Source organism: Berghia stephanieae, chromosome 1 (assembly GCF_034508935.2).
Source record: "Berghia stephanieae isolate SIO BIC M18660-M18661 chromosome 1, UCSD_Bste_1.3, whole genome shotgun sequence".
Classification (NCBI taxonomy): Eukaryota; Metazoa; Mollusca; class Gastropoda; order Nudibranchia; family Aeolidiidae; genus Berghia; species Berghia stephanieae.
Genome location: NC_088360.1, coordinates 136,888,027 through 136,900,526, shown reverse-complemented (window position 1 = coordinate 136,900,526; position 12,500 = coordinate 136,888,027). Strand labels below are relative to the sequence as shown.

General features: G+C 32.7%; 1 protein-coding gene across 13 annotated transcripts in view; it reads right to left on the bottom strand.

Annotated features, from left to right (window-relative positions):
• Positions 1-12,500, bottom strand: part of LOC144963302 (phospholipid-transporting ATPase ABCA1-like) — an 88,166-nt gene that overhangs the window by 38,053 nt on the left and 37,613 nt on the right. For 7 of the 13 annotated variants that reach the window (XM_078897212.1, XM_078897215.1, XM_078897213.1 and 4 more), the window contains 7 exons: positions 11,938-12,077; positions 11,064-11,201; positions 9,843-10,123; positions 5,443-5,551; positions 3,929-4,137; positions 2,689-2,773; positions 1,609-1,731 (listed from right to left, as the gene is read on the bottom strand). In XM_078897212.1, the coding sequence (XP_078753338.1) occupies positions 1,609-1,731; positions 2,689-2,773; positions 3,929-4,137; positions 5,443-5,551; positions 9,843-10,123; positions 11,064-11,201; positions 11,938-12,077 (1,085 nt within the window). Of the gene's footprint in view, positions 1-1,608; positions 1,732-2,688; positions 2,774-3,928; positions 4,138-5,442; positions 5,552-8,710; positions 8,756-9,842; positions 10,124-11,063; positions 11,202-11,937; positions 12,078-12,500 lie in introns of all 13 variants that reach the window. The other 6 variants (XM_078897205.1, XM_078897209.1, XM_078897207.1 and 3 more) reach the window with 1 other exon arrangement.

Sequence of the window (12,500 nt, the reverse complement as noted above, 5' to 3'; positions counted from 1 at the left end):
CTCTCTAGCAGTGAAATGATTTATTCATATTGATGTTATGCGTTTAGTTAAAAATCTCATAACATCCACCAGCCAGATATAACGTGCCAACACACAAAGCTATGTGTAACCTTAAACGTTTATAGTCTGATTAATACAATTTAGTGAGAACTACTCATCCAATGTCTGGCTAAAACCCATAACAAAGAGCTGAGTGATGTCAATTTCTTTCCTTCTCTTAAAAGCAATCAGGAAACATCAATTATTACTTGATAAATGAGCAGAAAGCAGGTAATGCAAAGTGTCACATTTCTACGACTAAACATTTGATTGTGACTGTCTTAGTTGGTGGATGGATAAAGGATCGGAATGGAGATTGAACACTACATGGAATGTCATATGACTTTAGATGTTCTTGGAAAATATATGAACTATAAATTGTGTGTTTTTCTTGTGCATCATCAATAGCTCAGAACATTCTATCGCATCTGCTTGTCGGTTAGATTGACTGTGTTACTTCCCTTTTTAATTACCATAAATATTTTTTAAAAATATTCATAGCAATGCAATATGATTCCCTGACACCGGCAAGTAAATAATAATAATTTTTAAAAATTAACTGGTACTTCTCTTTAGGTCAGCATTTTAACTTAAAAAAAATTGAATCAAATAAAAAATTATTAATACTTAAGACATGTCATCAGCTGGGATTCTAAACATTCAACACAAATCAAACACGAGCATGGACAACATCACACCGTGATTACCATAGACTCGCCTCCCTGTTCCAGTACTCACTTTGGTAAGATGGGAATAAACGGATATTAATAAACATAACACGGGTGGGTTTATATAATCATGGACTTGTTTGGTAAAATTATTGTTTTTTATAAGATAACAGTGCTGAGCGGATTTGCTTGGTACAATTATAGTAAGGACAAACAGGTGTCCTTATAATTAAGTCAAAGTGTCATGTTTATGCCAGAGAAGATCATGAAAATTATACAATAATATCTTCAAGGTGAAGGTTGCCACATATTTTCGTGAATTTTATTGTTGCATGTTAACTAATGAGCTATGAGTTGTATTCATGAATAGTCAACAAAGTCCTGGTTATTTAGATTAATTGAATGACAGTAACGAGTTAACTTTTAAATTATTTAAACAGCTTTTTTTTTTTTCTCCCTTAGAAAAGTTTTTCTGTCATTGTCTGTGCTCGATGACTTATTTTTCAATGATAGTGACCGTTGACTTATTTTTATATATGTTAAAAAAGATGTGCATGGGTTTAGATACTATTTTGATCAAGTTATGGTTATTTATTTATTTATTCACTTTGCTCAAAGCTCGAAGAAATAAATAACATTGTGAAATTGATTGTAAGCTTCAATTTAATATACGAAAACAGATAAAATGGATGTTTCAGGTTTCCCTTTTATCAACAAAATAAGATGAATGAAACACTACAGATGAATGAAATAATAATCTCATTCGTCTGTAGTGTTTCATTTATCCTATTTTGTTGATAAAGGAGAAACTGGAAACGTCCATTTTATCTGTTTTCGTATATTAAATTGAAGCTTACATTCAATTTTACATTGTTATTTATTTATTATATAAGAAATTTACCTGAGTCCGAGGTGAGTCGTTCCATGGATGCGTTGACACGATTACGGAAATTGAAATTAAATAAACTTGTTTTGTCTTTTTTTCTGAAACTCAGTTTGGAAACGGGCCGGGGGTATCTTCCATCTTTGATGTTGAATGACAAAGAGATAAAATAAAGGAATGCATTAGGGAATGAGTGAATAAATAAGTAAATAAATAAATAAATATACCAAAAAAAAATAATAATAATCAAAAGATTGATTAAAAATACATCAATCAAATCATAGATCATATCATTCTACAAATTAAAGAGATAACGTTCTTATCTGAGAGGCTTGTCAAACATATTCATGTCATCAATTTTCTTGCTTGAAATAAACAAAATGCTTTTAACATTTCAATTTTATTGTGTTGATCTTAAATATATCTTAAAAAATGATCCATTGTAAAAAAAAGTCTATGACTTTACTATTATATTATGTTGTCTGTTGTATTTCAACACCAAATTTCAAGACAACAAACTCTTTCTGTATGCAAGAATATCATTAAACCTAGGTCTGAACATTAAATGAGCTCCTGATTGAAGGAAAGTATGAATATTCACGACGTGATTAATTTATTTCAGGATTAAAATATCATGTATTACCATTTTTGTTTTGGGAAAACCTAATTTTATTATCGCAATTATTTTTTTTTTAATGAGTCATTCCTCTTATCTTTTGTATGTAAGAGTACAAGATACATCCCTCCCCCCCCCCCCTACCCCCTTTCCTCTCTCCCATCCATGCATCCAATATTACTAAGATTTTGATGTGTGATATTTTGACCCCAATAATAATTTGAAAGGTCAAATCATTAAATTCGAGAACCAATTGATGTAAAATGAAACATATATATATATATATATATATATATATCATACATTTTGAAGAGAAATAATATGGGTGAGTTCATTGGATGGGGTATAAGTATAATAAAATATTCATAAACTCGTTGCCAATGCGCGGATCAAAGGTCGTGCAAGGACATCGGGAATTTGTTTGAAATCACAAACATAGGAGGTCAAGAATGCAGGGTTAGCCCAAACCAGCCTGTACTTACATTCACTATTTTCTTCCAACCTTGACCTTCTCCTTTCTTCTTGTCCTTCTTCCACCCAATTCTCTTCTGCCACTTTCAGGAAAACCTAAATAAAATATCAAAGCTTATTGAAATAAAGAGTGGAAGTATACACCTATGGGCTTATTTATTACGATTTTCAAAAATGTTTGTTTAAGCCCTCTTGGCAACATAAAAGAACATCTTAAAGTTGCATTTCTGTGATAAGTCCATCTGGAAACATTATGCTGGTATATTATTTCTTTAAGAGGTTGTTATTTTGAAAACAACTCCTAGAAGGTGGGTCCAGGACTCGCAACTAATAAAATCTTAAGACACATCATGTGAAATAAATAATATCTCAATATTAGGCTATTCACTTTAATCATACTTTGTTAATTTCAAGAGAAAAAAGAGTCTCATTAAAGAATTCTCAGCATACAATGTTAGATTATACGATACATTTTTCATCAAAATTTTCTTTTTAATCTATCTTTTATCTACATTAAAAAAAATTATTAATCTCTCATCATTTATTTTCATGACGCTTAATTTTTTTTTTCAATGAAAACAAAGTAAATCTTTATGTTGGACAATACCTCACGTGCATGCATTGTTTCCATGAAACCTGAGCCATATGGTTATGATTAATAACAGGAAATGAAGTGAGTAGAAAAAGCTGACCTTAAGTCTTCAAGAAGTTGTAAATAGGGTATCAAGATAGATGGTACTTTGATACCACTTTTTCATGAGTGATGGATGGCATCGATTGTCTAAACCGTTCCTCTTGTGGCCAGGTGGAGGGTGCTGTAACTGTGGGGTCGAGGGTTCAACTCCCCATCACGGCAAACGCTTTTATTCTCTATTGTCTTCTGACACTTCTCTACTCATTTCATTTCTTATTATCATCATCATAAGTGCCTGTACCACTCACATTTTCTAAATCAATATTCACCCTCCATGGTTATGACTGCTCTCAAGAAAAAATGCTTAGTGTCTATTGTGTTATATTCGGATAAATAATCGAACCTTTTATTATTTGATCAGGTTCGAGCAAACTCCAATCTTGCTCATAAAGAGTTAAGTTTTAGAAGAAAATGGTAGGGGCTGCCTGAAGCCTGTGATCATAAACATACTAACGAAAGAGTGAAAATGGAGAGGCTTCGTATATGTACAATACAGTATCATTCCTATACGAAGCCTCTCCATTTTCACTCTTTCATTAGTAAGTGTTAGAACTTACTTCCTCCAGATTGGTGTCTGAGATTCCGTAACTCGACACGCCAAGCTCATGATGCACCATCTCTAGTTTTTCAAACAACTTGCTGAATTTGGCCGTGTGGTTGGCGGACTCTGGCAATCTGAAGCAGACCTCGATGCTGTTGTCTTCCACCAACTCAGCATCAGGAATGTACTTTTGTATGAAGGCTGTTAGCCTCGGCAAGTGGAAACCTATGGGGATTTAAAGTGATACAAAGCTGCTAGAAGAAGTGGACTGTAAAAGGTAATAAACAAAAACGAATATATAACAACTTCTGGAAAGAACAAATACCAGAAATATTTCTCTACCGTCTTTCTGGTTGTTAGGTGATGTATTTGAGGTTTTACTGGGTTTTTTTGTTGTTGGCTGAAGAAGGGTTTAAAGCCTGAAATGTTCCGTGTTTTTTGTTGTTGTTGGTTTTTAACTTCTTTTTTGAAGCTGTCATATATTCATTTTTAGATATATCAAATGGATTTGTGATAGAAGTGCAGTTCCAGTTCATTCAATGAGTTTTATTGACACCTTGAAGTGAACAGAGTATAATAGATTACGCTCTATGGACCGAACCAGTCGCTTTTTTTTTTTAATGAGTTGTCAGACTGTTTTATTAATGTCTTTGTAGTTTTGGTTTCAAGAACTCTTTAGTCAGTGGAAAGTGATCTTAGTGATATAATGATAATCAATCCTAACTTAACTCACTCAACCCTAGAGATTTTTGCTACTTTTCAAAATTGGAAAAAAATGTATTAAAAATGAGCATGCACATAGATAGTTTTATTCAACTACCACTCACTATAAACTAAAAAAAAAAACCCATTAACTTTGATACTATGCCTATAATTTGTCACAGTAAAATGTTATAAATAAGCATGGGGTAAAAGTACCCCGGGTAAAACTATGGATATAGTCGGTGTTAGGGTTGAGTGAGTTAATAGTTGTCTTGGTGCATATCGTTGCATGAATTTCAATTTATTTATTTTTTAATCACTGTTTAGTGGGTTAAGTACTCATAGAAAGACTCAACCAGACTTTCCTAACACTTCTTTTTTGTAACAGGAACTTATGGCTGGTAAGTTCCATTATATCAATCTATTTCATCATACAATGGAAAATTGCTTGTCGCTCAAAGAAAGGACTCTTACAAGTCATGTGGAGAACGATCCTTTTCTAGAAACATCCCAACCCTCGGGAACAAACTTCCAAAAGAAATGCGGCATTCTTCATCGGAAGATATGTTTAAAAAGCATCTTAAGACTGTTATTTTCCAAATTGAATCGTTGATGCCCTTGTAAAGCACTCTGAGCACTCCCTCATGATATGGAAGAGCGCTCAACAAATATAATATATTATTATTATTATTTATATCCCCCTGAGTTATTATCTCCCCTTACAATAAAAAACCTGAAATGTAAAAGATGGACAATAATAAATGCTAAGTGTAACAAGTAACAAAAATTTTGTTACAAGATCGAGATTCATTAAGCATTAAAACCGACCAGGTATTATCTTGGTTGAAGATTTCTTGGGCAGAGGAACGGGTGAGTCACTGCCATCACTTCCCTTTTCATCATAACCCTCGTCGACCGTGTCTCCTCCAAATGACGGCTGTGATAAGAGTTGGATACGAGTGAGATATTAACGGATCAAACCTATAAACAAATATGTGTGGCTGGCTGAGAACACCCGGAAAGATGCGCAAATTTAATAAATTGAGTTATGTATGCAGTGGTGTAGACCACATCGTTCTGATCATTTACCACTTTAAATTTTATTTTTATATCTATTAGAACCCAAGTTATGATTTTTTTTTTTCTGAATAAAATTTGTTGCTATGGAAAACACTTTATCTTCGATTTTGGCTAATATCTCGAATTGAAGCTTGCCGCATCTTCCTGAGTTTTACTCAGCCAGCCTCACGTACAGTTTGCAGAGCATGATTGTGCATTTTGTGTCTATTAACTCAGTCATCAATCTGCCCTCAACATCCATTTTATTCAAATGGAAAACTAGAAATTGAGAAAATACTTTCATAAAAATGCTAAATACATTTTTTAAATTATTTTTTCAAAAATTGAGCGTTGATAAAGCACAATATTCAGTAAACATACTCAAACCCTTTTACAAGGGTTCCCTGGCAAACAGCAACACATAACATGGGTGTAGGACGAGACATGGCGCCTGTTAGGCATTATTATAACTTTTTTCGACAGAGACAATGCTATTAACAGCCAGGTACTCATTTTACACCTGAATACGGTGAGAAAATGTTAGTGAAGAGCCTTTTTCAAGGGATCACCTATGCACCGCCTAGAGCAGGAGGACTCAAACCTAGGACCTTATGATCCAAATGCCTGTTATAACTACACTAACAAAGTATGAGATTATTGAATAATAATAATAATAATAATAATAATAATAATAATAATAATAATAATTAATATAAATTATTATTATTATTATTATTATTATTATTATTATTATTATTATTATTATTATTATTATTATTATTATTATTATTATTATTATCATTATTATTATCATTATTATTATTATATTATAATATGATGATGATGATGAGGATAATAATAAATAATAATAATAATATAAAAATAATAATAATAATAATAATAATAATAATAATAATAATAATAATAATAATAATAATAATAATAATAATAACAATAATAATAATAAGCAAATTTCAGAGTGCCTTTTGTCTAAATCTCAAAGTGCTTATTAAGATAATGCACATTGATTACACAGAATACAATAATACTGCGAAACCAAATCAACAAGCAAGCAATTTTGAGTCCCCACAATTCTATAGAAGCCAAGATAAATTCTGGCTTCTATGTCTCATGATATTGAAGGCAAATTTGCATTAAGCTCAAAGTTCAGAGTTCAAAGGTTTAAAAATGGTTGATGTCAATCGGCTCATTTGTCAGTTTTTTATCTGTAAATATTTGACAATATTTATCTAATTCTATTAGAAATGACTCTAAACTTGATCTTGAGCTTTTATATAACGCAATATCCACTAAACGTGCTCAAATCGTTTTACAAAGAGGTCCCTGGCCAAAAGCAACACTTAAGATGTAGGACGTGACATGACGCTTGTTAGGCGATATTACAATTTTTTCGGACAGAGACAACACTGTAAACGGCCAGGTACCCATTTTACAACTGAGTATGGTGAGAGAATGTGAGTAAAGAGCCTTTTCCAAGGACTCAACAATGTGCCTATCAAGGCTCGAACCCATGCAAAGTTTCACATTAATTATACTTTTGGACTGGTAATCACAGTTCAAACGTACACAAAATGAAATTTCAATGATTCTTTAAATGGTTTCAAAATGGTTTGAAAAGATATGGTGTATCTTTATGGGGCTGGACCAGGGGACGTTCAAGATTGAGAGAAGGGAAACGGGGGACATTATGGAAAGGTGATGCAGCTTAGTGTTAAAAGCTGTCACCCAGCCATGTAAAAAAATTATATATGCACAAAAAAATAACTGCTAATCAAAAATAAATATAATAGCTCCAAAGGATAAAGAAATACCAAACGAGGAATGTTTAAATAACAATAATAATAATAAGCCTTAAAATCTTTCACCAAGCAGCAACAAAAATAATAGAAAAATAATTTTCGGTTTTCATGTACCATAATATAATGGTCTCTGTCATGTTTCTATTATCAGTCAAAATAAAAACAATGGCAAAATAATTTTCGGTTTTCATGTACCATAATATAATGGTCTCTATCCTTTTTCTGTCATCTGTCGTCAGTCAAAACAAAAGAATGATGATTTTTGGTTTTCATGTATCGTGTTATAGCGTCTATTATCTTTGGTAGGATTTCAAGCCCACTTCTGGACAAAGTATGTCCTTTATGATATTGGGAACAAAAGTGTGATGTCAAAATATTGGCTCCAATCTCATTGAAAGTGTAAAACCACTCTTCCGGAGCACTGAATACATACCTTGTGAGTGAATGATCTTTTGGTTTCAGAGTGATGGTATTTATTTTCTAATCTAAATATATATCCTGGTCAATGAAGATCATCTATCCTCGCTCTTTTAAGTCACGTAATCCTTAGATTCTGTCTTTACGTCCTACCACTAAAATAGCTGTGCCACCTCATGAGTCAATCAGTAACATATTCATTATAAGTCCTCCAAAGGACTGGTTACATACACACTTCCAAGGATTTCGGAATTGGAGGATGTGAAGTCACAACTTTTCTTCCCTATTGGTAAACCAGTGTGTTTGGGGTTTTCCAGAAAAAAATCACACACGTCACAACTTAGATGTGTATGTGAAGGTAGATATTAAAGGGAAGAAGAATAATTCCAGTCTCACAAAAAGATTGCCCAATTTCATCGAGAGATTCTCATAGGTACCTACTTCATGTCAGTTGTTAAGCCAAGAAATAAAATACAGCTGCTCAACCAGTGTGTTTGAGCATAAACATCACAAATATATATTTAATGTTCTTGTTGATTTGTTATAATTTATAAATATCTTAAAATATTCACGAACATCTTTTGTAATACAGGGGGTATATAGCCATTACACAACACACAAATTAAAATAAATAAATAAATAAATAAAGAGATAAATACAGCTACCCAACCAGTGTGTCAAAGCATAAACACCATGAGTGTGTATTGAACATAAAAGGTTTTCATTTTACAGTGCGGAGTCTTAACAACAGTGCATCAAAATTAATATAGGACACCAAACAACAACCAATAAAAAAATACCATTGGTGAAATAGTTTTTCCTGGCTCGGGTGAGACTGCCATGGGCTAATGAAAAAATATATAAAGGATTATTTTATGGAGAGACAAAAAAACACCAAAAAACCTCCCAATAAAACAAACAACAACAACTGATGAATACAAAATATTAGTGTTTAAACTATTTTATACCCAAGGCACAATCATCAGAGTAATTTTACATCTTAAACTTGAAGACAAAATGATATACAGTAACACTTCTGTGATATTGGGTGAACAGTTCATATAATCATGTTGCAGGTATTAGTAGAAAATAGATCATGTAAATAAAACAAAACAGTATAAAACAGATGTGTAGTTTGCCTAACCGGCAGACATGTTGTTGTTCCTCTCACTAATTGTGTGATTTTTCTTGATTTCTAAAAGTTTGGAATATTTTATACAGTCGTTTTTATAAAGTTTTATTCTATACTGTGATACATATTTCTTGTAAATTCATAAGAGCATTTTTAGATAAATTAATATTTTAGTGGTGTAGATCCCAGTGTTTGAAATATTTTATTAGACATTTTTGTTTACATTTACATTAAAATTTTTAGTCACGATGTGCCATATCTATTTTTATCCGTATTACGACAACATTTGGAATGACACAGAATCGTCTTGGTATCACGGTAACGATGGCCAGCGGCTACGACCAAGTCATGGTGGTGTGTGGAAACGAAGAAAAATAAATATTCAAATAGGTCACAGACCACTACCCTTTCACTCTAATCGAACACACAGAGTACATAACACACAACGATGCCCAAGGTCTCTGATCAACATAAAAGTCAACGACACTCACAACAACATGCAAATAGAAAACGACACATCAAAATATCAACAAAACACAATGACAACAGCTGATCATTTTGATGATATGCAGGACTTAAGTAAACATAATGAGAACGTGACTTGTGAAAATAAGACAATAACAGCAAAGAGGGGAAGAATGGTTGGTAAGAATGAATGTTTGAATGACAATTAATATTGTAAAGCGCTGATGAGTACTTATGTGGAAGTTGAGCGCTATATATATAACTTATTTTATTATTATTATCACCCACTAGAAAGTCATAGCTGAAATCAAAGGTTTACAAATAAATATACACACCTTAACATCAACGATTGTTCTAACACTGCTGGCTGTAGAAGGCCGACTCTTCATGGACACCGTATCCGTGAACATACCACTGGCTCCATCCTCATCAAACAAATTGCTCTTCTTCTCCTCATCCTGTCTGACTAGAGTTAGGTAATATCCACTCCCGAATCGGTCCTTCAGGAAAAGAGATGTCCCGACGGTGCAGAGTTTTCCTTGTGAAATGATGGCAATTCGGTCTCCTAGGACATCGGCTTCATCCATGTGATGTGTGGATAACACAATGGTACGACCTAGATGTACAATCAGGGATTGAAATTTTATAATTATATTCAATTGTAAAATATGGTCTAGTGGAGATTAGAATTATATTATTATTATTAGAACACTTGCATAAACTACAACATGAATGCATGCAAGAAAAACAAAGAAATGATTCACAAAATCCGTATATGGCTTCATCCATGTGATGTGTGGAAAACAAAATGGTACAACCTAGATGTGCATTCAATTGTATTCAATTGTAAAAATGTTTAAAAATTAAAATTGAGGTTTTATATAGCGCAATATCTACTAAACATGCTCAAAGCGCTTTACAAAATAAATTTTAAACAGTAAAATATGGTCTAGTGGAGATTGGAATTTTATGATTATTATTAGAACACTGACATAAGATACAACATGAATGCATGCAAGAAAAACAAAGAAATGATTCACAAAATCCGTATATGGCCTCATCCATTTGATGTGTGGATTACACAATGGTATGTCCTGGGTGTGGAATCAAAGATTGACATTGTATCATTGCATTTAACTCCCCCCCCCCCCCCCCCCCCCCCCCCCACCAAAAAAAAAAAAATTAAAAAATTACGAGATTTCATGTTTAGAGCATTTAGTTTTTACTAATTTGGCAACTCTCTTTTTAAATGGGCATCTACAATCCATTCTCTCAAATTCCTCAGTGTTGCCCTGCATGAGATTTTAATAGGACACGTCCCAAGGAGAGAGGGAGAGAGAGAGAGAGAGAGAGAGAGAGAGAGAGAGAGAGAGAGAGAGAGAGAGAGAGAGAGAGAGAAAGAGAGAGAGAGAGAGAGAGAAAGAGAGAGAGAGAGAGAGAGAGAGAGAGAAAGAGAAAGAGTGAAAATTGTTTGGATCGCTGTCATAACCAGATAAAGTAAGATAAAAATTCCAATTTGACAGAAATTCAGACTGGCCTTCAAAGGGTTAAAATACCTTTTCTAAATTTGAGCAGCAATTCCCAGATAGCCCTCCTGGCATAGGGGTCAACACCAGCTGTGGGTTCATCTAAGATGACCGTCCTTGACCCTCCGACAAAGGCTATGGCTACAGACAGTTTACGCTTCATTCCACCTGGGGATGAACAAGAATATAACTATTCAGTGTCAAAGGTAAATTAGGAAGGTTAGGGATGGGAGGTGGCGTAATTGTCATTATTGACATTGTTTGGAAAATAAAGGAGAAAGTTACTGAAAAATTACAATATTATATTGATGTAATTTTCTTTGCACTGAAGGCAAATAGAAAACAAAAAACACAAGTCACTGTTTGCCTAAAAATAAACTTTTGAAACTTTGAAACTATAATAATAATAATAATAATAATAATAATAATAATAATAATAATAATAATAATAATAATAATAATAATAATAATAATAATAATAATAATAATAATAATAATAATAACAGTAATAATAATAATAATAATTATAAAATAATAATAATAATAATAATAATAATAATAATAATAATAATAATAATAATAATAATAATAATAATAATAACAATAATAATAATAATAATAGCAATAAAACTTTAACTAATTGCTTACATCATAAAATAGCTTAAAGTAGATGTAGATAAGAATTATACGACCGTACACCTTGAAGGACGAAGGATTTCCTGTGTCTCTCTGTCTTTGTTTTTCTTGACAGTAGGCAATTACTTCTCTTTGAAAAATTAAAGAGACTCAAGATATTACTTAAGTCTGTTGAAACAGGACCAGTCATATAATTCATCTACTTATAAAAGGCTGAAAGAAGAAGAAGAAGTTGCATTCATGACATCTGGCTGATTAAATAAAATACCTGACAGATTTTGGGATTTCTCCTTCTTCTTGTGCGGCAATCCAATATCTTGAATCATCTGACCCATCTCTGGCTTCACCTCGGCATTCGTACGCCCCTTCAATCTGGCATAGAACCAAATGTGTTCCTCCACAGTCAACCTGAAAGTTGAATTGAACGATGAAATAAATACCATGAACTTTCATTTTTCCTCAACCAATAGAACACTGGATTCGAGGAAATGCTCATAACATTTCTTTTTTAAATAACGCCCTTCCACCACATAATCATAAGATATCATTGCCTAGGCTTTCCACGAAGGAATATAAATAATTCATCAAACAAGATGTCTGGTGTCAACAAGAATCACCCATGCTCATACATTTAGAGCAAAGGATTGTCTCTGTCTTTGTCTTGAAAAGTCTTTAGAACCAGTTTCCAAAATATGTGACACATCGTCTCCAAACAGTATTTTGTCAGGATGAAACAGCTGCTGGAAATTGAATGTATAGGCACAAACAGGAAACTGTGGGTTATTTCTATTCATTTAAAAAACAATTTAAAAATCATCCCCTTCTGCTACG